At 36.5% G+C, this 27,122-nt stretch overlaps 11 protein-coding genes and 1 non-coding gene across 12 annotated transcripts; 5 read left to right on the forward strand and 7 right to left on the reverse strand.

The window, feature by feature from the left end:
• Positions 1–104: 104 nt before the first annotated feature.
• Positions 105–2,456, reverse strand: UTP13 (U3 snoRNA-associated protein UTP13; the record flags this gene model as incomplete). The annotated part of the gene is made up of 1 exon (XM_003958671.1): positions 105–2,456. The coding sequence occupies one exon, from the start codon at positions 2,454–2,456 to the stop codon at positions 105–107; it is 2,352 nt and encodes a 783-aa protein (XP_003958720.1).
• Positions 2,457–2,870: 414 nt separating this feature from the next.
• On the reverse strand, positions 2,871–5,690 carry IFH1 (Ifh1p; the record flags this gene model as incomplete). The annotated part of the gene is made up of 1 exon (XM_003958672.1): positions 2,871–5,690. The coding sequence occupies one exon, from the start codon at positions 5,688–5,690 to the stop codon at positions 2,871–2,873; it is 2,820 nt and encodes a 939-aa protein (XP_003958721.1).
• Positions 5,691–6,921: 1,231 nt separating this feature from the next.
• On the forward strand, positions 6,922–7,947 carry UCC1 (Ucc1p; the record flags this gene model as incomplete). Its single annotated transcript, XM_003958673.1, has 1 exon — positions 6,922–7,947. The coding sequence occupies one exon, from the start codon at positions 6,922–6,924 to the stop codon at positions 7,945–7,947; it is 1,026 nt and encodes a 341-aa protein (XP_003958722.1).
• A 183-nt stretch (positions 7,948–8,130) lies between these two features.
• Positions 8,131–9,351, forward strand: BUR2 (Bur2p; the record flags this gene model as incomplete). The annotated part of the gene is made up of 1 exon (XM_003958674.1): positions 8,131–9,351. The coding sequence occupies one exon, from the start codon at positions 8,131–8,133 to the stop codon at positions 9,349–9,351; it is 1,221 nt and encodes a 406-aa protein (XP_003958723.1).
• A 39-nt stretch (positions 9,352–9,390) lies between these two features.
• On the reverse strand, positions 9,391–10,863 carry ADY4 (Ady4p; the record flags this gene model as incomplete). The annotated part of the gene is made up of 1 exon (XM_003958675.1): positions 9,391–10,863. One exon carries the CDS (start codon positions 10,861–10,863, stop codon positions 9,391–9,393), a length of 1,473 nt encoding a protein of 490 aa, XP_003958724.1.
• Positions 10,864–11,061: 198 nt separating this feature from the next.
• On the reverse strand, positions 11,062–13,446 carry ECM22 (Ecm22p; the record flags this gene model as incomplete). The annotated part of the gene is made up of 1 exon (XM_003958676.1): positions 11,062–13,446. The coding sequence occupies one exon, from the start codon at positions 13,444–13,446 to the stop codon at positions 11,062–11,064; it is 2,385 nt and encodes a 794-aa protein (XP_003958725.1).
• Positions 13,447–14,824: 1,378 nt separating this feature from the next.
• On the reverse strand, positions 14,825–14,962 carry KAFR0Htrna11I. The gene is made up of 2 exons: positions 14,925–14,962; positions 14,825–14,861 (listed from the first exon to the last, which is right to left on the reverse strand). It is a non-coding gene; the product is annotated as a tRNA-Ile (tRNA).
• Positions 14,963–15,275: 313 nt separating this feature from the next.
• KAFR0H01810 (uncharacterized protein) lies at positions 15,276–17,090 on the reverse strand (the record flags this gene model as incomplete). Its single annotated transcript, XM_003958677.1, has 1 exon — positions 15,276–17,090. One exon carries the CDS (start codon positions 17,088–17,090, stop codon positions 15,276–15,278), a length of 1,815 nt encoding a protein of 604 aa, XP_003958726.1.
• Positions 17,091–18,504: 1,414 nt separating this feature from the next.
• On the reverse strand, positions 18,505–20,235 carry EST1 (Est1p; the record flags this gene model as incomplete). Its single annotated transcript, XM_003958678.1, has 1 exon — positions 18,505–20,235. The coding sequence occupies one exon, from the start codon at positions 20,233–20,235 to the stop codon at positions 18,505–18,507; it is 1,731 nt and encodes a 576-aa protein (XP_003958727.1).
• Positions 20,236–20,534: 299 nt separating this feature from the next.
• TOP3 (DNA topoisomerase 3) lies at positions 20,535–22,505 on the forward strand (the record flags this gene model as incomplete). Its single annotated transcript, XM_003958679.1, has 1 exon — positions 20,535–22,505. The coding sequence occupies one exon, from the start codon at positions 20,535–20,537 to the stop codon at positions 22,503–22,505; it is 1,971 nt and encodes a 656-aa protein (XP_003958728.1).
• Positions 22,506–22,994: 489 nt separating this feature from the next.
• On the forward strand, positions 22,995–24,785 carry KAFR0H01840 (nucleobase cation symporter-1 family protein; the record flags this gene model as incomplete). Its single annotated transcript, XM_003958680.1, has 1 exon — positions 22,995–24,785. One exon carries the CDS (start codon positions 22,995–22,997, stop codon positions 24,783–24,785), a length of 1,791 nt encoding a protein of 596 aa, XP_003958729.1.
• Positions 24,786–25,291: 506 nt separating this feature from the next.
• Positions 25,292–27,049, forward strand: KAFR0H01860 (nucleobase cation symporter-1 family protein; the record flags this gene model as incomplete). The annotated part of the gene is made up of 1 exon (XM_003958681.1): positions 25,292–27,049. One exon carries the CDS (start codon positions 25,292–25,294, stop codon positions 27,047–27,049), a length of 1,758 nt encoding a protein of 585 aa, XP_003958730.1.
• Positions 27,050–27,122: the final 73 nt, after the last annotated feature.

Below are 27,122 nucleotides of genomic sequence, written 5' to 3' on the forward strand. Positions count from 1 at the left end.
TAGAAACTAGTCACTGTGATGATCATCGTTTTTTTGAAAATTTTCAAACTTTCGCTCAAGAGTGAAAAGCGTCAAATCTATTTACTATACACGGTATCAAATACTTACAGCAGTCTATCCATCTCTACCAATGCATAGTCTAATATATAACTCTGTTCGACCAAATTGTCGACTCTTGTAAAATGCTTCTGTGTATATGGAATAATACCGTCAATCAATTGAATGACACCTGGTATTTCACTCAGTTTCGTTATGTTATGCTTTTGTAGAATGCATCTGAGCGTTCTCTGGGCAACGTTATGTGTACGTGCGTTTGTGTTCCAATCCCTGCATCTTTTCATCAGTAGATACAGTTGCTTGTCATCTAATGTAGAAATAACGTGGTCCAATTCCTTGTTGAATATAGATTCTTTGTCAGCCTCGTGTTTTGTAGATAAAGATTCTCTAAGAACGTTGAAGAGTCTCATTGGATGATCCAAACTGATGGCTAATAAGAATGCATTGGTCCAGTCCCTTTCGTTCAAATAATTTTGTAAGGATTGTTCCTGTTCAATTCTTTCCTTTTCCTTTGCCATATCTTCCTCCCTCTGTTCATCTGTACAGTCCCTCCAAAACTGGAACACACCATCTGCATCTGCACTGACAATTAAGTCACCGTCATTTTGAACACACAATGCCCATATTCTATTATTGTGACCATCTAGAGTACTTATGCATTCACCATTTGATATATCCCAAATTTTAATCAAACCATCTGCACCAGTACTAACGAGCTGGTTTTGTTTATTGATAAATGAACATTTCTGAACAGCATTTGTATGACCTTCTAATGTTTTAATGACACTGAAAGTATCTAAAGACCAGATTTTTATAGTCTTATCACCCGAACAGGTAGCAATAATTTTATCAAATTGACAAAATGAGACGTCCCATAAACCACGTTTATGATTTGATAAAGTTGCTACTGATTCACCAGTTTCTAAGTCCCATATTTTGCAAGTCTTATCGTAAGAGGCAGTAGCAAAAATTGAATCATTTGGGGATATCGATAGCGCGTTAATGTCCTTTTCATGGGCACGACGTGTATACTCGGATATTTTAACATCATGAAATTCTACTTCTTCATCTCCTGCTGAAGGTTTTGGTATCTTCCACTTTTTGATAGTTAAATCATTAGATGCTGTAAGTAAATATTCAGGATATGATTTTGGCATGACATTTGGTAATCCAACCGCTGTAACAGATGATGAATGGCCTGAAAATCTTGCGTATTGAGTAAATTTTTGTTTAATGGTGTTGTACTTCCAAACTATCGCCGAGTGGTCCTTGGAGGCAGTAGCGATCCATAGCCCGTCTTCTGTGGAATCAATGGCATTTAGTAGATCTTCATGGCCTTCATACATATCTACGTCGATTGGTAAAAAGGACTCATCTTCATTCCCATCACTCTTATTGGTATTTGGAACGGGTATCAATCTTAGTGTTGGTGAATTGGTCGCCAAAGCTAGGTGTTTCAAATCTGGGCCAACAAATGTCATATCTGCAATGATCCCATGATTACCGGCAATACAAGACTTCGAACTGATTAGCTCGTCTTCTTCTTCTTCCAATGCCCCTTGTACATCAATCAAATTTAATGATTGGTCTGACATAACTAAGTAATATTCAGTTCCATTCAAAATCGGTAGGACACCAATAATAAATAGTTCTTCGATCGGTTTTCTGGTTCTTTTTATTACTTGACCATTTTTTAATGATATGACTTGGAAAACTGCATCACTACCTGCAGTATAAATAAAGTCGTGATTGATGAATCCACTTGATTCGATTTGTTGATGAGCCGGTATGGTTTTTACTAATGTGCATTTTTTCTTTAAATTGAATTCCCAGAAGTTTACAATATTATCTCTCCCACCAGTAACAAGTTGTAAGACGTCGGTATCATTTTCACTTTCAACGATATCAACACCTCTGACAGGTGAGGTATGTTCTTGTACAGTATGTATACATTTTCTCTTCACTAGATCCCAAATCTTAACCATACCATTTGTGTCACCGGAACATAGTAACCAGATATTACTGTTCAACTCACCAAAAAATTTCAAACTTGATATGGTACCACCATGACCTTTTAAAGAGTGTGTAATGTACCCATTTTCAATGTCAATAACTACGACGCTACCGTCAGTACCACCAATTGTCACCAAAGTAGATGTTTTATCACAATCGATAATGTAAGAAGGAGACGAAACTTTCATCGATTTAATAATCTTACCGGTACTAACATTGACTATTTTCAATAATTGCGCTTGTGAAACAAAAATCAAATATTTTCCATCGGGTGTCACTTTTAAAGCTGTAATTTCTTGTTCATCATTGTTCGAAATGGTGTGTAGAATCTTCTTTACTGGTTTCAACTGTACAATTTTAATGTCATCTAGTATTGGTGTAGCCATTACTGACCCATCTTCTGAGACAGTGGCTACGGCCCCACTACCAGCATAAACTGGATCTAACGTAGTATTCCTATAACTACTCTTTAAGTCCATTTGATCCACGGTTAACTAGATATCGATCTGTCAAACAGTTGCCAGTCTTTATTACTTCTCTTGCGATGAGATGAGCTTTTTTTTATAATTTTTCAAAAATTTTCAGATCATTGTCCACGGACACATAGTCATTAATGCAAGCTATAAAATAAATACGAGAAACCTTAAAATGAATAACTATTTTTGAATTTATATATATGTGTTTTTGTAAGATAGTGTATATCGGATAGTCTTGTGGTGTCAATTTTGTAAAAAAAACTATTAACAATGCAAAGGAATGGGGTTTCCATGGTGGAAACCTCTGTTTGATAGGATGTGTTTTTATTGTAGGACCTCATTAAATTCGAAAGTGTCTGAAGGGCCCTCATTATCAATTATACTTTCTAAATTGGCAAGTGCAGCCTCACTGAACAACCCATTCTTCGTAAATCTCAGGTTTTCTGCTGCAGCTTCTGCCATGCTATGTCTGCGTTGCTTCCATAACGATGAGGATGTATTTTCGAAATCGTCAAAATCGACTGGGGCGGTTAACGATGCTAGAATGTCCGCATCAGCTCCAGCAATGGCATTTTCATCTTGGTGTTTGTCGTGTGCCAAATCGTTATGTAACATTAGTTGAGAATGATGGTTATCCAATAGAGAGCTGTCATCTTTTCCAAGGATTTCATGTATTTCATCAATGCCTACACTCTTGAGAGAATCTTTCCTTTGTGAAGAGCCCATATTTTCGGTGTCATAAATATGATCACTGAGACCCTCGTCAAAATCTGGTAATTCGGAGTGTGACAAGCTCTTGCTCTCATTTACCGTTGTATCAGTTGGACCCTCGTGGAGATCGTCATTACCAGTAGGATCACTTGTGGTTGATAACTTCTCTTTTTCCATCCTTGCTCTCTTTCTTCTCAATTTCAATAATTTTCTCTTTTTCTTTAATGTTCTTTTCTTCTCAGTTCTCTTTCTTTGTAATTCTTTCATTTTATCAATCTTCTTTCTTGTACGTTCTCCGCCAACATAACCTATAGGTACTTTTTTAACAGATAAGCTAGGAGTCAGGTATTCGTCATCGTCGTAAATACTGACGCCTTTATTTCTAAAAGCTGATAGAGGTACCTTAGGTTTATTATACCAATCAGAAACTGATAATGTTTGATGAGATGGTGTATCTTCACCTTCACCTTCCTCTAGTTCACTCATATTTAATAGTTCATTTAATGTCATATCTTCGCCCGATTGTTGTTCGGTAGATGGAGGTTCGGCTAATTCAGGGCTTTGAGATCTTTCCTGTAACTGTTGATGTTCATGAATAAGAGCATACAAGGATTTTGTTGACAGACCATCAATGATACTAAATGGTTTGTTGTTTGTTTCCCAAGTACCCAATTTTGGTGGTCTTAGACCGACAACATTAGCGCTCACAATTTCTTTGGCTTTGGTTCCAACATTTCTTTTCCGTAAGTTTGGAGGAGGTAAATTATCATCCTCATCAGTCGATTCGTCATCGACATAAACAAGAGTTTCTAAAGCACCATTTGAAGCGTCCTCGGAATCTTTAGAAGGTGTTTTGTCGCTGAAATTTGATATCTCATCATCGCTATAACGGAAGTAGAAAGAATCCGGGTCCAAGTCATCAATGTCAATAAAAATATTTGTTGCACTGCTATCATCGTCGAGCTCATCAAAATCATCTGATTCGGCTGACATATCGAATTCTGAAGAGTCGTCGTTATCATCTGAATCAATTGCCATGAGTTCTTCGTCATCGCTGGGAAGTTGGGCAACATCTAGTAAAATATTGTCATAATCATCGTCTGAATCACTAGAGTCAGAATTTTGAACAGTATATATTCTGGTACCTTCTGTCTTAGTTTTATCTTTATCTTGTTCATCTTCATTATCACTATGGAAAAAGACGCCGAAGACATATTCATCGCCATCCAAGCCCGGTTTACTCTTAGCATTCTTTCTTAGCATTTTTCTAGCCTCGATACGTTCTTTTCTTTCTCTTCTTCTTGCCTCTTTTTCTTGAATTCTTATTCTTCTTTCATCGTTTAGTATTAGCGGCAAAGATGTACTGTTTAAGTTGAGTCTAGGTTCATTTTCTTCTTGATAATAATAGAGGTTAGAAAATTTGGGGTCTTCATAAAAAGGCAAATCAAAGTCTGTCATTATTTCATCTTCATCATCTTCTTCATTATCATATTGATTGGTTGGTTTATTATGCTCCATTAAATCGGTACTTTCATCTTGAGCACTATCATCGATAGAAAGGTTGTCATCATTTTGCAATTCAGAGACAATATTGTGTTCCTCTTCTTCAAGCACAGGTAAGTCATCATCCCCGGTTTCTAAACCAGTATCGATCTCACCAACAGAATTGTTGCCATCATTTATAATACTGAAATATGCATCGTGATCAATATCATACTCTGACTCCTCTGAGTCTTCAGAGAACTCTGGTACATGTAATTTATTCAACGTTTTAGAAACATCTGATAGGTTTTTGGATGGGGTACTTTTCCTACTTTCTACAATCTCTTCGCCAATATCTTCTTCGACACTAGCATTAGACTCTTCTTCTTCTTCCTTCTTTGGTGAAAGGTCTTTATTTGTCCTTGAACCCTCGGGTACAACTTCGTTATTATTGTTATTATTGTTTTCATTATTATTGTCTTTGTTGTTGCCATTATTCGTTTGACCTCTTTTTATTGCAGATAAAGCTTTCATTGCTCTTTTCTTTCTTTGGGCTGTTAACTTGACAAAATCTATATTTTCATCGTCAGAACTACTATCACTGTCACTGTCACTGTCATCATCATCGTCATCACTACTTGTGTCCGTTCTATCGTCATCTATCGCTTCATAATCTGAAGACAATGCATTTTCATTAGATTCTTGTATCAGTTTACTTTGTTTGCCTGTAGAGTTATTTATGACATTATCAGCACCACGTCTCTTCATTTTGTTCTTGTTGGAATGTGGTCTATTGTTGTGGCCATCTCCATCACTTACATCACTTAAAGATGAGGAATCGGAACTGTAGATTAAACTAAACCTCCTTGGTCGAGCAGTTGCTGGGAGTCTTTTCCCTCTTGTAGGACCTGTACCAGGAGTGTTTTTGCGAGGACTTTTCCTTCCTACCATTGATATTCTGATGATCTACTTTATGTACAAAAAGGGTTTTATTATGATTCGATAGGCTAAATCAACAGTTAAATGCAATTGTTATGGCGGGTTGGTGATGGATTAAATCAAATAAGTGAACGGATTCTTCAGCTTTGCTTAACCATATAGTTTCCTGTGAAAAAAATCACTCTATTATATTATAGTCCAATTAGGATGGAATAGACTAGGTATAATTTTTTTTACACTTTTAAAATTTTCGCCTGCAAAATTTTTAATGGTTCTTTCTTTTTTTTCATCACAGTATTCTCCCAGTATAAAATTTTTCACTGTGAGATTTTCAGTTTCACATACAAAGTGAGCGAATTTAATTCGGTGTTCATACGACATTTTTTGTAGAAGTCGAAAAATGTCATCTCATCGAAGCTTCAGAACCGCCCCATTTATCAATGACTTTCCCTTTCTGGAAAAGACGTACCGATTTGGCAAACTTCTGCCTCACCTCGACGAGTGTATAAGCCCTAATATAGGGTTGGAAACTACGCTAATTCAACGGTTCAACATACACTCGGCCATATCATTGCTGGTTTTGAAATGGCATCCAGTGTAACTTTATGTTGCTACTGGTGTTGAAAGTCAACCATGTCTCTCAACACATCGTTCTAACTTTCCTCCGTGAGGAATTTTCATGTCTTATGTGACAAAGTTGCACCAAAAATGAGTACCACATTCCTCCCATGAGTATCCCGTCTTGTTAGTATACACCATATCGAAATAACTGTCCCTCCTCTTCTGGTTCTCTCAGGACTGGCTTCATAACATCAGGTGGAAGATAGAGAAGGTCGGACGGGATAAATCGCAGAACTATGTTGGTGTTCTATGCTAGTTAAGGCAGTGAACGATACACTAAACCATGTAGGGTTTTCCAGGTCTAAGGGCTACTTGACGATGGATGTCTTGTGTACTATGGCTAACAGTGATTTTTTTTGCCGCCGAACTCCAAAATGAAGTGATCAGACGCTAGCAGCATGGGGTTTTTTCGAAATCCAGCCTAGTTGAAGGTATTAGTATGTGAACATAGAATGACTACCGGCGTATTAGTGGAGTTTATATGTTATTCTCACCTGAGAGTTTCCCATAAAGTGTCTGTTAAGTTTTCAGATTTGCGCGGTGCAATATTTAAAGGTAGACCTTGAAAAACTATCATCCCAAAGGGAGCTTATACGATGAGCATAAGAAGCTGTCCAGCGTTATGAGTCTTGCGAGTTTACCTGATGACGTGCTAGGAAGAATAGTGAGCAGCACTGGTCGAGCTTTTTGTGGTGTGAGTAAGAGGCTCTATAGGATCCACAATGAAATTTACAGGCATAAGATATTGCAACTATTTGAGGTGGACCATCCGATATGGGATTACGTTATTGAGCCTCTAGAGGAGTATTTGCAGGATCTGGACCCACTGCGAAAGCCAGCAAGGTGTCTCTTATCAAATGGTTTGTCTCAAAACTGCAATTACGATTTAGGGAAGTTCCGCAGTATATCTCACTCTTGGCATATTGTCTACAGTGTATTGCTATCAATCAATCCGATAAGAAATATCCGCCTCCTACGCACTGAACCGTTCCATGAGTCTTTGATTGCTCTACCGTACCATTTGCCGTTGGGAAGAGTGCCATTCAACGTATGGATTGCACTTCATGGTTCTGTCGAAAGGAATACAATAAGGGACACAATTACCTTACTGAAATCAACACAATCTACGTGCAAGGAAGAATTTTTCATGGTGAGCTATATAGAGGACTGGATAAAAGAACCAGGATTATATTGTATTAGATTAGGCTATATTACGCAATCACTAATAAATTCCTGCAGGAAACGTCATTGTGAATATCTACCATTTATAATTAATACTTCACTTGCTAATTATGACACGTCCAAAGACAAAATTGAAAATGTTGAGTTGGTCGGGTATGATTTTGGTAATTATTCTCATATCAATGCAGGTACCCCATGGATCTTTATGCAAACGGAAGTCAAATACAAAAATTACATCTGCACATCATCTCAGACAGTTTTAAATGCAAAACTATATGAATTTTCCAGTCATAATAGCAAGAGAGATTCATGCGTTGATGAGCTATGCGATGAAACCGCAACTATTCTCACAACTAGTAGTATGAAAATTCCAGTGAAAATTTTATCCAAATATCCCAAATATGACTCTGGAAATGATGAACACGTGAAAATATCAAACCCATCTTTGCCTAGGCTAATCGTTTGAATTGAATTATCGCTGGCATTATTATTATTGTAGTTATTATTATTAGGGACCGGGTGACACATCTTCTATGATTCCAGAATTTGAAAAGTTAATGGAGTAAAGAAGTAAATGAAAAGAGCTACTGTTATTATTCTTGATGCAAAAGAACTGAATGCCAAAAGGATATAACTGTTATTGCGCATAATGGAAGGGAATTTTCAAAAACGAGATGTTGAAGAAGGGGAAGTGACAAAGAAAATAACGGCTAGTAGTAGTAATGCAACCATACAGGGTGCTCAGGTATCTTCTTATAATGCAAGGTTATACTGGCCAGATATAATAAATACACCAGAGAATCAATGGACGTTCACCTGCACTGAGATAATAGAGAAATTAAACACTCTAGGGACAGCTAATAATGAATTAAAAAAAAATATGGAGACATGTTTGATGTATTTTTATAACATGAAAAAAAAGCTGAACCTTTTTGACCACACTTACACGGCATCAAGCATATATTTTTTCAGATTCTGGTATGTGTATGGTCTGCCTTCTTCACTAATCAATTGTATTCACATATCACAGGCTATTTTAGTCACTGCCTGTAAAACAATGGAAAACAATAGGCCCATTGATGTATACGTCAAATCCACATGTGAATTTATGTTACAAATGATACCTGGTTTGAAGAACAAATATAATATGGATAAACTCAAATGGGAAGTGAGAGATAAACTTGTAAAAAATGAGAAAAGAATTGTTTGTTCATTTGGTTTCGATTTAAATATCGATAATCCAAAGGAAATGATAGAAGAAATGTTTAGTGGCTTTTACAGATTCTCAAGAGATTATGATCTGTCTAATGAATTCCAAGAATCCTTCCCTAAAATTTTACAAGAGGCTAGAAGTTTTATAATTCAGGCAGTCACACAACCCATTTCGTTACTCTGCGATGGTTATGACTTTGTGTCCTTAGCATTAATATATTGTGGAGTACAATATAAGAGGATGGTTGATAATGAATTCAAATTTCCGAAGGACTTCTTCTCGAAGAGGTTTCCGAGTAAAGTCACATCAGAGAAATTTGCAAACTTCTTCACTGATTACAGATTACTGGAAGAGAATTTTTTCGATCTCAAAAGTAATAAAAAGGAGAAGCTGCAAATAAGCAAAGAGGAAATAGATAGCATAATTCAGGAAACTCCTGATGAACCAAAAAATGAAGAAGAACCTGAAAGTGAGCTACTGCTTACACAAAAGAATTTGTACGATTATAATGCAATTAAATCAGGTGAGGTTAAGCAAGAACTCTTAGATCACATAAAAGTTAGAGTAGATGCATTATCAGAGAGAATTACAAATGAGAGCAAAAAACGTTCAGCAACGGAATCAACAGAATCACCCTCTAAGAAAGCGAAAGTATGAGACTTACTGTTCCTCCCCATTCCTGCATTAAATAATTCATTATATATGATTAATATCGTCTCTTCTCACATCCTCTTTTTCTCTCCGACATTGCAGCAAAGTCGACTCAAATTTTTGCAGGTTCTCTAGTAATTCAGAGCATATTTCGCCATTATGCTCAATTGTACAACTTTTCCATAGATTTATCCAATAAGCCCCGAGCTCACATTCATCATCATCACACCTATCTCTCAATTGTGTAATATTTTTGGGGAATCCATGATGCCAATTACTTTTAGCTTTCCATTTCTTTAGTAATTTTGCATTGCAGCTATTTTGGGTATTAATCTGATCTTTTAATTCATCAACAAGAATTAGTGTTCCGTTTACACTTTTCAGAAGTATTTGTGGTAAGTGAATTGTTGCAATGTTGTACTGTACCTGTAAAGTTTGCCAATCTTCGATAATTGTCCTAACCAGACTGGAACACTCCTCAAAAAAGTCGTAACCATAGTAGCAGCTTTCTTTGGCATCAGCATTTTCCTCATTTCCCACCCTTTTACAATAAAATTCTTTCAAGCTCAGAAAGAAAATAAGAGCCTCCATATGAATCCCCCCATAAAGTAATAGGCCCTGTATAATTTTTTCCAAACACCTTAGAATCGAGGGATCTCCCTCGATTTTGAACGTTATAGCGATTACATACTTATTTATCATTTCTTCAATAGCATTCTTATCAGGTTTTGTTCCAAAATTGCAAGCAGAGTTTTTCTCCTCATTATCATCATCGATCTCTGTATAGATAGATAATTTGCCATTAAAGATTGCTATTCCTTCTTCGATGTCACCAATTGATTCAAAAAATTGAGAGATAAGATTTCTATCAAAGTTATTTTCATACCTCATTTGTGATGCTTCTGTACAGGTTAAAATATTGTATAGTAACCCTTGTAATATTCCAGCTTCATCCAAGGTACTACTAAGACTCTCATATGTAAACCATTTTGGACCAACCATTCTAGCTGCATATATTAGACATTTGGCACATAATATGCTGAACCACCTTTCCGTCTCTGATAAAATAATATCTAGCTTGTTTAGTTTCAGCTTTCTCAAGTAGGAAATCATTTGAAGGTACCACCGGCAAGAAATAAATCCTTCTTGTGGTTGACCATCAATGTAATAAAGGTATGACTGAAATCCTTTCAAAAAAAGAATGAATAAAATCTTGTCATATAGTTTTGGGCTTGATTTTTCTTCTTTAAGAATTTTATAAATATATTTTGGATGCAATTCAAAACACAAACCATGATATTCAGCATGTTTTTGAAATAATAACTCTAACATAGTTCTTCTATGTCTGCTCTCTCTGGCGAAAGTGGACTCTAAAAGATTATTTGGATAGCCTTTTATTAGTACCTGGAATAATTTCAACATTGTTAAAGTCTCATATTCTAAGCCCAACCCATTGAGTAACTTTTCTAAATCCAGTTTAGCATTCATTATAAAGGCATTGAAAGTGGATTCTGCCATAATTATTCCTAGAATAGACTGTTTTATTTAGCTGTTCTCATTGTAGCATTTGTGTCGCTTATGACAAAGAAACATATACAAGACCTGCATAGCAACAATTGTGACTGGGAGCTTTGCTCTTTAAAGTTAACACAAAAACATCAGGGATATCTGAAGTATGTTTGAGTTAAAAAATTACATATGTCTATTGTTCTATATTTACATAAATTCTGAAAGGTTGGTCGTGGTCATAGATGGTAAACCACCACCTAAGAAATCTAACATCATATGCATACCTCCACCGCCGCTGTATTCATCAACGTCTTGAGGTAGTACTTGTGAGACACCTTCTAAGAACCATACTTTGTCTTTAACTTCTGTGGTAAATCCTCTTAGCATTTTATAGTAACTTCTCATAACTCTCATTGCGCCTAAATCGCCAGTCATCAACAATGCCAAAAATGTTCTATCTAATAGTGCAGGGAAGGCAAATACCCTTAGTAAGAAATCTAATTGATTTTTCTCCCTATGTAATTGGTCTAAGTAGGCCAATGTAACCAAATAGGGTGAATCTATTTCTACTGGATACAAATCGGATATACTTTCATCAAAACATGCAAGTTCAGTGTATTTGTGGCTGTCTTGCGTTAGAGTTTCACTAAAGTGGCTTAGATCGACAGAAATGAGATTTGAAAATCTTGATGTTTCTGGTAGTGGCCAACAAGCGGTAAGTATTGTAACTGCACCTTTTACATGGAAAATCCATGCAGAAGCATTTGAGTCACTTGAGGATGAAGCATTTGCTAAAGAGTCCATTATTAAAATTAGGGCAGAAGCAACTAAAGCATCAGTATTTTCATCCGATATTTCAAGAACAGCATCACGTAGCAATTTGAGGGCCTCGAGCCGATGGTCTGAAACGTATTTTTCTAAGCTAGATTCTGTCCTCGATAGGTGAGAAGCGCTAAAACCAAGGATAGTATGCATCAAAAACGGATATTCGAACGCTAATTCCGGAATATATGTTTTCCAGACATCAGGTCCTGAGATTCCTGCACTAATGATAGTCTTCCATACTACTGAGCAGTAATGATGTAATAATCTTAGATCGACTAAATCTAGATTACTTTCACTAGATAATGTTTCCAATCTAGCGATATTGTTTTCTTGTATATGTGCAGAGGTATGGGAAGCACTCGTTGAAGGACTGACTGGCTTCTCGATGCCCTTTGAGCTTGATCTAATAGAGTCTTCTGAGGAGTTTTTATCCGTTAAAGTAGTATCCAAAGACGACTTCATCAATGGAGTCATTGATGCTAATGAGGACATTGTTGGGTTACTTTCCGCTGCAGAAGTTTTTGCTATTTTGTCAGGCCTTATGGTATTATTATTCATTTTTCTTACGATTTCTCGTTGATGTTGTTCCTGTTGGTGTTGCATATTAGCCAAAACCTCCTCCGCATCATTGGCCTTTGCTATTCTACCGTTTCTATTTATGTTGGAATTATTGCCTGCTGCTGTTGCACCATTATATTTTATACCTAGTAATTCTTGAAAATCAATTGGAATATTGCCCAAGTTTAAATCGAAACCACTTGATTGAGCCGAGTTCATAAGAGGTAGGTAAGCTTTTAAATTTTGTCCTAATTGACCCAACTTACTTAATTGAGACAAAGTTCCCACATTAAATTGAAATGGGAGTTGATTTTGCGTCTGATTTTGTGCTTGGCTTTGGGGTTCTTGCCACAGTTGTTGAGATTGTAGTAATTGCTGTAAGTTAGTTTGAGACTTGTTACCTGGTTTATTTGGTGAAAGCAAGCCATTCAAGTTATTTACAAAAGACATTCCATTTGTCTGAGGTCCCGGACTGTTACTCAATTCAAAATTGGGGAATTTATCAAAAGTTGAGGCAGTTCCATTTGGTTGTGATTGTTTGTTATTGGATGCGACTAAAGGTGGCAAAAGGAGCGATTCCATACTACTTGTACCTGGTGTGTTTATATTTAATGGAGAGAAAGCACTTGAATTAGGATTGTTGCTCCCATTTGCTGCTTGTGCTAACAATTGCGCTTGTAACTGTAGTTGTTGCTGTTGCTGAAGGAGTAACTTTTTCAAGCTGTCATTATTAACCTGGTCCAACTTACCAGTATCGTTTATATTTTCCAGACTGCCTGTTTTAGATGCTAATAATTTTGTGTATACATCAGCCAATGATGCACCGAGACCTTGAGGAAGCTTGATATTAGCAGTTTTACCGATGTCACTGAGATTAGTGTTGTTTGCCGCGGCTTCTGCTGCCTCAGCTGCTTTTGCAGCTTTACTCTTCCTTTTCCTTGGTTGAGGAGGTGAGTAAACACATGTCAATTTCATGTTACAACATTTAGCGCACATAGGTTTTGTTTCATCACATTTCACTCTTCTTCTCTTACAGTTATCACAGCCAGTTTTTGACTTGTTATGGAACTTTCTTTTCCCCGTTGATGTCTTGCTAACTTTGTTACTATCCAAAGATGTCAAATCCACGGAGCTTTCCCTTTTCTTAGTGAGTGGTTTCATTATTGAGTTCAAATCAATATTTTGTATAGTAGTGTTATCCATTGCCATTAAGGATATGGTGATTTAATGTAGATGAGAAAAACAAGGTTCTTTGACGATGTTAGGGCCCTGGGGTATAATTCAGAAACGATGAACGGGAATGATTGAAATGATCACTATAATATACTAAAAAAAAATACCAGCACAGTCAGTTTTCTTTCGAGTCCAACGAATTTTTAACAAACACTTGGCAGGTGAGAGATTGCTTCGAGCAGATTAATGCAGGACCTTCAGTAAGAAAATGACAGGCAGTTATTAGAAACATCCATTAACATTGTTGATTGAACCTCGAGGGACCATTATTCATCAATTTCTGACCATCTAAAGCTCGTTTCCCATCAATTGACAGTTCGTTAAACGAGGAGTACCTTTCTCCAAGGTTTCTCTGGGGCCGCACTGCGGATCTCTCGAGATTTATTCGATTCTGTTCTTTACGCTCGTTTATGCTTTTTTTTTTTTGGCAGTCTCGGCAAATTCTTTGTTTTTTTTTGCCTGGAAAATGAAGGCACAGGAACCCCTTCGTTTACCAGTGCCTATTTCGCTTCTTGGCTCGATGGATTTCGTTTATGGTGGAACGGACGTTGGTGTGTGGGTCAGTGATTGCGACATAAATTGTCAGATTAGCAGATGACTACCCGGTGGGATAAGTGGGATGGATCAATATTTTGAATGTACTTAGCCAAATGGTTCGTCTCAAATAAGTTGGGAGTCAAGATGTATATGTTATGTCTTGTTGTAAAAGCAATATCTGTAGTTATAATGTGTCAATTTTACCTGGAATGATGTTTCTTTGACTCAATTTTTCATTTATCCATCACCTGGTACTATTTTTTTCTAATTGAGTTGAAGTGGAGGTTAATGATGATGCCGCGGATTGAGCTTCTTTGATTCATGTAAGTTTTGACACATTCGCTAAAAAAATTAAAAAGGGAATAGTAATATGCATAAACTGCCAGTAAAAGCCATCTTTTTTAAACGAGCATATCAGAATATTACTCTTTGTACCTGAGTTCTTTTTTTGTCGTTGTGGTGTCTCTTTCCACGTTATTCAGGGACGATGCATTTTCCACATTTGCAGGGCGCGATCCATAAAGTCATATGACGTTGATGCATTAGATTGCATCTTCGTGGTCTGCGTGAAATTGCGGTTTATTCGTTGGACTTTTTTCGTCAAGAGCGTAACACTATTATTCAACATTCGGAAAACAGTTGTCGGGACGACATGATTAAGAAATGTAAGTGCGTAATGTCAGCATTTTTTCTTACCTGGTCCTGAGCCTTACACTATCAGTGTCTGTAATCTTGCTTATCTCAAGGTTTTTCCTGTCAATTGAATATGTACTTGGTCCCTCCACAAAGACCTAAAAAAATGTAAAAAAAGAGAAAGTGCTCGAGGTGGGGATTGAACCCACGACGGTCGCGTTGCTTTTAAACGATCTGTTTGAAAGATCACTTTGTACAGAAAAGCTCCCAGAATCGGGATGCCACTATAAGCACGAAGCTCTAACCACTGAGCTACACGAGCATTTTCGGAAGCGCGTCTTTTTTTGAGCCATATATAGTAAGCTATTTTTTTTAACCAAAAACTTAAAAACCTTGTATGAAGAAGCTCTTTTAGTGATTACTGAGTTGAGTTTATTAACAACCTAAAAAATGAAGTATATACGGAAAAATATAAATGGAAAAAGGAGAGAAAGATGAGATTAATGCAAAGATTTGTATATCTTGACGTTGTGATAATAAACGAAAATGTGGTCGTGGAATGCAATATACGTCGATGCTACTTATTTTACGTTTGGTCTCTTTTCCTGGTAGGCAGGAAGGTTGTCTTTTCTGGCTCAATTTGAATGCATGGCTGTCTCAATAAACTTGTAAAATCTTCCGGCATATTTTTTAGGAGGAATAGCACTAACCATATCCAAATCATGATTTAAGCCCCTCCAACATGTCTCCAATTTTTTAGTTAATGAATAATTTGTCAAGCAATCGATAATGCCGACATAATATACGCAGTGTTCATTGTTATTGTTCAAACCGTCTATCCCACGTACATTATGGTTCGATATTTTTGACTTTGTTGGTAATATTTCGTCGTTGAAATCTTGATCTACATTGTGAATTCCAACCAATAAAGAATAATCCATGGTATTTAATTTTGCCAACAAATCAACGTCCTTCTTCAACTGTCGTAAAAATGTGTCATTATTGAATGATCCATTGAATTTGATTTTTTCTTCCCTGTTTATCCAATTCAAATCTTTTAGAACAACGACATGATCATGTATATGTTTATCTGGGATTTTAGTATATCTGCCATGTAGCGATCCTTTCAAGTCAAAAGTGCTATCAAATTTTAAAGAAGGTGGGAACAAATTATTCATTACAATAAAATAAACTTTCCTGTTTTTTATTCTATTTTTAAATGATATCGGTAATTTTACCCTGTGTAATCCATAAAACTGGCAAATTAGGGTATTTGGATTTGATTTGATGTAGTTGTAGTAATAACGCAACGTCTTTCGAAGATGTAAATGTTCACTGTGATGGATAGTTTTAATGATATATTTGTAATCGCTTGAATAATAGAAGAAGGATCCACTTTTACCTGGTGAGTTCAGTTCATTCAAAATATATTTTGACGTCAATGATTCCAAATAATCTTTTTCATTGATGTTGAATAAATCTCGTAAAGATTTGAAAACTTTTGGCGCATAATCTTTGAATTTAAATGAATAGTTATTTCCAATAGTCTTTCTGGTCTCTTGAACGGGTCGCAGTCCGTCTTGACCAAATATTAATTTATTATTGTACTTAAAGTCTTTTTCTAGTAGTTTATCATTCTTTTGAAGATCTGTAGACATCACTGTTGTTCTAATTCCTGTGAGCATGTTATAAACAAGATTAAAGTTTACGTCTCCTTCACCTATTCTTTGACCAACGACCCTAGGTATCACCTTTTCTTCGATGGAATTTTCGACGGAAGCAGATAAGGCACCTAGAGAAGGGTTGAGTATTGATGATGATGACGAGGTAGTATTCGTTGTAGAGGTTTCCAGCATTGGTGGTAATGATGAAGAAACAAAAGAGTTTTTACGTTCGTTTGGCAAATGTGGAGGTAATGACAATACAGAAGTGTTGGGTATTATATCTTCTTCTTTTTCTATATCTGGTAAAGGGAAGATTTGGGAATGATGACTACATGATTTGAATAAAATATTGGAATGAATAGATTCAAAAGTATTTTTTCTTTTATGAGATGGTCTCTTGTTGGTATTGTTATAAGCTTTTGATATTCTCGAGTGATTTGACTTGATATTTTGCAAATCTGACTCTTGTCTTTTCTCCAAAAATGGGCCACTAGTAGGGTGTTCTCCCAAGCTCCCTTTATCGATATGTTCATACAGATCTGAATTCCTAGATTGTGCATTATTATTACTTCCGTTATAATGTTGAGAATAATCACTCAAATTTTTATTTGGAGGAATGGTGTATTCTTGAGAAGATGAGAGTTCAGTAGATACTCTTGGTATGGCACTTTGACTAGATGACATAGAGATGGAGAATGAATTTGAACTTCTTTTACATGATTCTTTTCTTAAATCTTTTTCCTCCTTAATGATACACGAATCCACTTCAGTGATTGTAGTGCTCATCAATTATAGGGTATGATCAAGCGTTATAGTATAATATGGTGTTTTTAATGATAGTACTATCTAAATCTTTACGATTCTGTCGAAGATTGATATCTGTTATGGAAAAAGGAAAAGGGTGCCGTTGAAGATGGTCGAAGTTTACAATGTATGAACGACGATATAAACTGTAGACTCACAATGATAATGCTCCGCAATATCTTTTAAAAGTTATTCTCAGAATCCGTAGGATAAGCAAATCCCTTATGATACTTCCCTTTTGCCAAGTCAATAATTAATATAATCTGTATTCTAAAAATATGATCGTTTGATGTTCGAACTATTGATGATTTTCCATTCCGGGCGGAGCGTTAAAAAAGATTTTCACAATATAGGAAAAAGTTTAATATTAATTAGTTGACAGCATCGAGAACTCGAAAAGTGCCAAATCTGATGAGGTAACTAGCGTAGATCCATCATTGGTTCGCATGAGCGAAATATTCTTGGCATATTGCCTTTTTCCTGGAATTTTTTTGACAGCTGGAAGTAGGTTTTTGAGTGAAATCTTGTTTCTTTCCAATTTGAGGAATCAGCTCACACGTGTAATGGATTTTGTGAGCCACTTTGGAATTATAAGCAGACAGTATGTGTATTAAGTGAGGCTGACTGGCTAAGGAATGATTGTATTTCAATGACAGCGTCTTAGTCTCGAGGCAAAGATGTCTCTTAGAAGTGATATTCCCTTGTCAAAGATAAGAGGTAGGTACACTCACTTCTGATGGGGAACGAACTGAGAAAAGTGTAGATTAAGGCTCCTCTGATTAGTACTTATCTCCAAAATCAAAATCTTTTTAATATATATAATCAATTTGTTTACTTTCAGCCAATTTCCGTCACTGACATTTATGTTGTAAGACTAGCAAAACAATAAATAATAGAAAAATGTTATTTCAAAGTACAATATTAGTGAACATATATATATATATATATATATCAAGAAAAGACATACCCATACACTTATCTGCGTATCCTCTTGAATGAAACTGTTTTTGATGGAATAACCTAGGTAAATTCCTAAACCGTCAGCAAGATAAAGGTTGCGCTAAAGGAAAGGTAAGAAGAGATGATGATAGTATATACCCGTCCCTCGAGGAGAACAATAATAGAGTGCTAGATGGCTAACCATTTGCGCCGTAATTTATATTGGTTGTCCATATTGACTATAATTATGAATTGGCCGATAAGTTTCAGATAAAATCAATACATAAAACTGTCATGAGATTAGTGTAAAGTTTATAATGAGAACCAGAAAAGTTCCACATTTGGAATAAAAAGGATCAAGTCACTTGCTTCAGTTAGAATATCTGTTATCTCAATAATACTAACACTTTATACTCACTTATGGGCTGCCATATATTTTAGGAACCATATTGGGAAATCAACTTTCCACAGGGTCGTTATTTATCATATACTTTCCGCTTATCTTATTCCATCTGATTCCACAACGATTTTTGAGTAGAAATCTGTTACTAGCGTTCATAACACATCGAAGCCTTAACATGTTTTCTGAATTTTTGTCCCGCAGATATTCTGGCCCAACAAATCCACTGATCTGATTTATTATATCTTTATTGTTGTTCTTAAAAATCAAACTGTCATCAAAATCACTCAAAACAAATTTGACGCAGCAAAATTCTTTCAAAAGTATGTCTTCCTCGAAGAAGTAATTTCTTTGAGGTTTAAAATTTGAGAATAGTTGTGGCTCGTTAGGGTATAGGCTAATAATATCATTAACAAATTCAGCTAGCTGGAAACAAAAGGCTTTGTTTCTGTGAGCAAATTGTAATACTGGTTGGTTTGATTTAATCCAACATTCGATAATCCGAATAATTGCCAAATACTGGAATTTGTCCATTTCCTGGCGCCAACATTTTCTAACCTTAGCGTTAATAACTTCAGTGAAATAATCGAAACAGAACTCCAGATACATGATATGTTCACTTTTAAGATCTCTTAAACTGACATAATTGATAGCAACTATTTTCCCAGAGGATCCCTTCAACATTAATTCAAATCCGCCCATTAGAATAATAACGCTATCAAAAACTATATCAATAGCATTGAGGTCCTTTTCAATGGCCAAAAATAAATGTCTTCTCATATGGACTATCTCTACCCCATTGAATAAAATATTTGGGTCTTCCTCTCTAAACCAATTCTCCCTCTGAAAATAATATCCAAATAGTGCCAAGAAATAATACTGTAATTTTAGAAGTCCTGCTGTCAAATCATCTTTTTCATTATCCAAGACTTCTTGCAGTTTTACATTGAATAGTAATCTTCGTTTATCTTTCTTATTGCTAAAAAATGAATGAAATTCTTTATTTGACTTCAAATTAGGTATTCTTGTTAATGTACCTCTGAGTAACAAATAAATTGCGCGATGGAAGTTCTTGCTACAAAATTCAATAGAGGCGAGTTCGTGATAGGAAGTACCATATGCTGGAAGAACCAACACAGCATATTTGAGATATCTAACGGACTTCTCATAGGAAGCTGTAGTTTTGATAGTTTCGAGATAACTCTGTTGAAAATGTAATTTCCCCAGTATAAGAAGGCATTGATGCAAAATAATGACTAGTATAGCTACATTATCGTCATCAATGTTCTCTGCATTGCTAAAACCGACAAAACGTTTCAAATTAAGTAGCCTCAATAGTTTTTCAGGGATCTGCCTAGAGATGTCATTGTTGGTTACCAAAAATTCAATAATACCGTAATAAAATTTGTGAAATAATTTAAACGTCCTTCTCAGTTTGCATCTTAGCTTTCTGAACTCTACTATAGTGGAGTACTTTTTTTTTTTCTCGAAGCCCAAAAGTGTAAGCTTCCAGGCTCTAAACCACCCCAATATTGGACTGATTACGTCTTCCCAGACTGAATCTAATAATTCTGGCAACATCTGTACCCCAGAAGAACTCTTCTCTGTTTTTATCAACTTAAGTTCATCTGTAATTATTCGAGTAAGACTTCTCACCACAAATTCGAAGAATTTGAAGGCCTTAACATCATTAGTGAAAAGAGTGTTTGCAGCCAAAATGGAATCCAAATTTTTTTTGAGATTCAGAACAGTATATTTGGAAGCATTGTCATGGCTAGGTTTAGTCATATATCCATTGAAAAAATGGCTCCTTTCTTTTGCTTAGCAATAGCGTCAAGTGGCCGAATTGAAGCTTTCTTAGTACTTCATAGAAGTTGATCTACTTGAATAAGCTTTCTTGATTGTTGATGTTCCTAACGCGTAACGGGCATCGAAAGGTAAATACTATTTTTTTTTACTTATCTCATAATGACATATATTTTAATAAATAGAGAAAATTACTCATTAGCGGTACTGAAGCTCACTGGAGGGATTTAATCGTTCACTATACTGTGCAGAATTCAATAGTCAAAAAAGAGAGCAACCAAATGAAGGTACTATGCGTTGCTGAGAAGAATTCAATTGCCAAATCAGTATCGCAAATCCTTGGTGGCGGTAGGTCTACTTCCCGGGCGTCAGGCTATACTTATGTTAAGAACTATGATTTCAACTTTTATGGGTTCCCATTTGCCAACAGAGAGTGCCAAGTGACAATGACCAGCGTTGCAGGTCATCTGAGCAGTTTAGATTTCGATAATAGCCAATACGGCTGGGGTAAATGTAACATTTTTGAACTTTTTGATGCACCACTGAGTGAATTAATGGACAAGAATCAACAAAAGATTGCAGAGAATATCAAAAGAGAGGCTAGAAATGCTGATTACCTAATGATCTGGACGGATTGTGATAGAGAAGGTGAGTACATTGGATGGGAAGTGTTCCAGGCTGCACAGAAGGGCAATAGACGACTGACTGATGGACTGGTATATCGTGCTATATTCTCGCATTTGGAAAGATCCCACATATTAAACGCAGCTAAGAACCCTGGAAAATTGGACATGCGCAGTGTAAGTGCCGTGGGAACCAGAATAGAACTAGACTTGAGGACTGGTGTTTCATTCACTAGGCTACTAACTGGAACAATGGGGAAAAAGGTACAAGAAGCAAATAACATATCCAATGATAGGTCGAACGGTAACTCGAGAGCAGGCAATAAGAATGAAAAGGTCATTATCTCATACGGACCTTGCCAGTTTCCCACACTGGGCTTTGTAGTAGATAGATATGAAAGAATCAAGCATTTTACACCTGAAGAATTTTGGTATATACAGTTACAATTAAACGACGAGGCTAATGGACTTTCGACAACGTTTCAATGGGATCGCGGTCACCTCTTTGATAGACTCAGTGTTTTAGCACTTTATGAAAATTCACTTGAATTTGCAGGAAATAAAGCAAAAGTTATTGATCTTCAATCGAAACCAACTTCAAAGTATAGACCTCTCCCTCTAACGACAGTTGAACTACAAAAAAATTGCGCGAGATACCTAAGACTCAATGCGAAGCAGTCATTAGCTGCAGCAGAAAAATTATATCAAAAGGGATTTCTTTCCTATCCTAGAACAGAAACAGATATTTTCCCAGCAACAATGGATTTGAGATCATTAGTCGAGAAACAGGCACAATTGGACGAATCGACTAACTCCAATAAAACGGCATGGGCATCATATGCTGCAAATTTAATATCAGAAAATCCAGAAACAAATAACAGGTTCAAATTTCCACGTAGTGGTTCTCATGATGATAAAGCGCATCCTCCAATTCATCCAATTACTAGTTTAGCGCCAAACGCACAAATTGATTCAATCGAAAGAAGGGTGTATGAGTACGTTGCCAGACATTTCCTTGCATGTTGCTCTGAGGATGCCAAGGGCCAAACCAGTACACTGACACTCGATTGGGCTGAAGAAAAATTTACTGCCAGTGGACTAGTCGTCTTAGAGAGAAATTTCTTGGACGTCTATCCGTGGGCAAAGTGGGAAACCACAAAGCAGCTACCAAGATTAGAAATCAATCAAGAATGTGAAATTAGTAAGGCAGAAATGAGATCAGGAAGCACATCTCCGCCAAAACCCATGACTGAAAGTGAACTGATCATGCTGATGGATGCCAACGGGATTGGCACGGATGCAACAATAGCAGAGCATATCGAGAAGATTAAAGCACGAAATTATATCAGAAGTGAGAAAAGTGGTAAAGAAACAAACCTTCATCCGACAGTTCTTGGCATTGCGCTCGTTCACGGATTTGAAGCGATAGGTCTAGAAGACTCATTTGCTAAACCGTTTCAAAGAAGGGAGATGGAAGAGGATTTGAAAAAAATCTGCCAGGGTGAGCTGACGAAGAGGGAAGTCCTAGCTGATATCATCGAAAAGTATCGAGGATATTGGACTAAGACAAATCAATCAAAAAACACTTTACTAGAGGTGTATGAAAGGCTTAGAACAAGAATTAGCTAACAAGTACGCAACTCCCAAAAGTTTATAGACAATTCTGATTTAGATCACATTCGCATACCACCTTCAAGGTACACATATTATATTCCCAAAAAATTCCAATCGTTTATTATTATATTTTCACTTGAATCTCAAATTACACATTTCGATTATGACGGAGGATTCACATTTTCAAAATTATCTCATAACCGAATAATTTTGTTAGCGACATAATTGCAAAAAAAGAGATGTCAGATTTGCAACTGGCAGCAAAAATTAACAGTGGTGGTCATCTGTTAACATGAGACTTCTGTGCTCTTATTGCTATAATTTACATTTTTTTTAGCAGCATAATATGCAACTAATGCAGAATTCCTCATTGTCGAGAGAGTATGAAGTTTCAATTTCGAACTGCTCATCAACGATATTTAAAGGCGAAAAGATGTGTTGGAAAACTTGTTCATGTTTCTACCTAATCTGTTTTTACTTTCACAAAATATTCAAAAGACAACAATGTCTAGTTCAAGCTCCAAAATGAATTTTTTTTTAAGTCATTTAGAAGTGCCTGTCGAAGAAAGAGGTGCTCTGAGTTTTTTAAGAAATCCCGACTTACTTCCAATTAAGACTGAACATCAAACATGGGGGTTTTGGTCAAATTTCGCCTATTGGGGTATTATGTCTTTTGCTGTTGGTACATGGACAGGTGCCTCATCAGCTCTCTCTGTTGGCTTGAGTTATGCCGAAACGATAGGAACATTTATCGTGGGAGATGTATTGACTATAATATTTACTTTGGCTAACTCCTATCCAGGTTATGACTGGAAAGTTGGTTTTACAATTACGCAAAGATTTGTTTTTGGTATTTATGGATCGGGCTTTGGGGTTTTAATCCGTGTACTTATGAGTATTGTTAATTACGCTTCAAATGCTTGGCAAGGTGGATTATGTATCAATATGATCCTAGACTCATGGTCACATCATTATTTACATTTAGAAAATACTCTTTCATCTCATGTGGCAATGACAACCAAAGAGTTGATTGGGTTTATTCTCTTCCATGTAATAACGGTCACATGCTACTGGATGAAGCCTCACCAGAGTAATTACCTTATGATATTTTCCCGTCTTGCAACCTGTACTGCCATGACAGGAATGATTATTTATTTGTGCTCCCAGAATGGAGGTGTTGGAGATCTATTTACCACCTCAAAATCATCAGTGTCAGGTTCAACAAAAGCTTGGGCCTGGGTATACATGGTTTCATATTGGTTCGGTTCGGTCTCTCCCGGTTCAGTGAACCAGAGTGATTTCTCCAGATTCGGTTCTTCACAAACTGCTATATGGCTGGGAACAATCTTAGCCCTATTAATCCCAACTACTTTAATTCCGGTTTATGGTGTTATTGGTGCTTCAACGTCAGAACAACTGTATGGTACACAACTGTGGCAACCAATGGATTTTTTCACATACTGGCTAACAGACAATTACTCAGCAGGAGCTAGAGCAGCGTCATTCTTTTGTGGTGTTGCATTCACTGCCTCTCAAATATCTTACACTATTTCAAATGCTGGATTTGCAAGTGGTATGGATTTAGCTGGTCTTTTACCCAAATATATCGATATCAAGAGAGGTGCAATTCTAACAGCTGTTGTCTCTGTGGCCTGTCAGCCATGGAATTTCTACAATTCTTCTTCTACTTTCTTGACAGTTATGAGTTCCTTTGGTGTTATTATGACTCCCATCATTGCTGTTATGATAGCTGATAATCTCCTCATAAGAAAAAGAAACTATTCTGTTACACAAGCATTTATCTTAAAAGGTGAATACTACTTCAATAAAGGTATGAACTGGAGAGCTATGATTGCATGGATATGTGGTATGGTTCCCGGATTACCTGGCATGGCATGGCAAGTAAACAGCAACCTTTTCAATAATTCGGGGATAGTTAATTTCTACTATGGCGATTCTTTCTTTTCATTTTTAATCTCATTCTTTCTCTATTGGATTCTATGCATAGTCTTCCCACCCAAGATTGAGATTTTGCATGATGACAAGGATTACTTCGGAGCATTCACGGATGAGATGGCAAGGAGGAAGGGTCTTGTTCCATATAGTGAAATCTCCCAAGATGAGATCGATATACATCGTTTTGCAAATGATTTTGAGGGATTCGCACAAGAGCAAGATTCTGGCGCAAATAATCTCACAGGGGATCTTGCCGTGCCATCGGATGTTTCTAGTAAGTCACTACTTGAGATGCTTCAAGAAAGCAAAACAGTCGCCGATACTCAAAGTGAGAATTAATGCAATGCTATATAAAAATGATAAAGTACTGTACATAAAATTATTAGTTTAACTAACCATCTGTGGGATTTCCTCCTGATAATCACTTTCCATGTGATTTTAATCTAGGATAAGCTACACCAAGAATAACATAATCTTATCTCTAGCCTAGCACACCCATTGAGGCTTTACAGCTTGAGGTTCCTTACCCGAAGTCTTGGCTTCTACTTACCTTTTTCAATTCTGTTCGCTTTCAGATGCAACTTCGCATGTTCCCGATAATTGAATAATTTCGACGGCATCTTAAATGCAATACTAGTAGAGCCTTTCAAAAGTGAATAAACTCGATAAGAAGCATCAGTAAATGATATATTAGCGATGAGAAAAACTTTTCAGGACCTGTAATGCTTATCGATCCTCTTGTGAAATAGTCAGATTTAGCCATCATTCTCAGTAACACTAGTAAAGTACAGATACCTGTAAGTCTCGATACTTTCATTTTTGCATAATTTAATATATTCCCACTGATGTCTTCGAGAACAAGAAGGATTTTGAAAAGGGTCGAGGTCCCTGTGGACCAGAGAGGTGCATTAAGTTTTCTGAAAAATCCAGATTTATTACCTATCAAAGCGGAGCATCAGACGTGGGGTTTCTGGTCAAATTTTGCATACTGGGGTGTGATGTCCTTCTCAGTACTCACATGGAACAGTGCTTCTTCTGCTCTTTCTGTCGGACTGAGTTATCCAGAAACTATTGGCACATATATTGTAGGTGACGTATTGACTATATTCTTTACTTTAGCAAATTCATATCCAGGGTTTGACTGGAAAGTGGGTTATACCATCACACAGAGATTTGTGTTCGGTATTTATGGCTCTGCCTTCGGTGTTCTGATCCGTGTACTTATGAGTATTGTTAACTACGCTTCAAATGCTTGGTTAGGTGGACTATGTGTCAATATGATCCTAGACTCATGGTCACATCATTATTTACAATTGAAAAACACTTTATCACCTCACGTAGCAATGACAACTAAAGAACTGATAGGATTTGTTCTCTTTCATGTTATAACAGTCCTTTTCTACTGGTTGAAGCCCCACCAGATAAATTATATTTTAATTGCCTCCTGTCTATCAACTTGTGTCGGTATGACATGTATGGTCATTTATCTATGTTCACAGAACGGTGGTGTGGGTGATTTATTCACTTCTACAAAGTCTACTGTTTCAGGTTCTACAAAGGCTTGGGCTTGGGTATACATGATTTCATATTGGTTCGGTTCGGTTTCTCCTGGTTCAGTAAATCAAAGTGATTTCTCCAGATTCGGTTCTTCACAAACTGCTATATGGCTGGGAACAATCTTAGCCCTATTAATCCCAACTACTTTAATTCCGGTTTATGGTGTTATTGGTGCTTCAACGTCAGAACAACTGTATGGTACACAACTGTGGCAACCAATGGATTTTTTCACATACTGGCTAACAGACAATTACTCAGCAGGAGCTAGAGCAGCGTCATTCTTTTGTGGTGTTGCATTCACTGCCTCTCAAATATCTTACACTATTTCAAATGCTGGATTTGCAAGTGGTATGGATTTAGCTGGTCTTTTACCCAAATATATCGATATCAAGAGAGGTGCAATTCTAACAGCTGTTGTCTCTGTGGCCTGTCAGCCATGGAATTTCTACAATTCTTCTTCTACTTTCTTGACAGTTATGAGTTCCTTTGGTGTTATTATGACTCCCATCATTGCTGTTATGATAGCTGATAATCTCCTCATAAGAAAAAGAAACTATTCTGTTACACAAGCATTTATCTTAAAAGGTGAATACTACTTCAATAAAGGTATGAACTGGAGAGCTATGATTGCATGGATATGTGGTATGGTTCCCGGATTACCTGGCATGGCATGGCAAGTAAACAGCAACCTTTTCAATAATTCGGGGATAGTTAATTTCTACTATGGCGATTCTTTCTTTTCATTTTTAATCTCATTCTTTCTCTATTGGATTCTATGCATAGTCTTCCCACCCAAGATTGAGATTTTGCATGATGACAAGGATTACTTCGGAGCATTCACGGATGAGATGGCAAGGAGGAAGGGTCTTGTTCCATATAGTGAAATATCTGAAGAGGAAATCGAAGCCTTCCAATTTACTAGCGATTTCAATAATTTGATACAGCAAGAGAATGATGAAGGTGGGTCCAACGACTCCAGCATGGAAGTAACAGAGGTATCAACAGATATAACTGAAGATAAGAAGGATCAGGAGAAAAAAGAATAATCAAATATGTAAATGCGTACAATTAATAGAGACTTTTAATAGATTCTTATAATACTTTTTCATTTTATATAGA

This window comes from Kazachstania africana, chromosome 8, assembly GCF_000304475.1.
Source record: "Kazachstania africana CBS 2517 chromosome 8, complete genome".
NCBI classification, from domain to species: domain Eukaryota; kingdom Fungi; phylum Ascomycota; class Saccharomycetes; order Saccharomycetales; family Saccharomycetaceae; genus Kazachstania; species Kazachstania africana.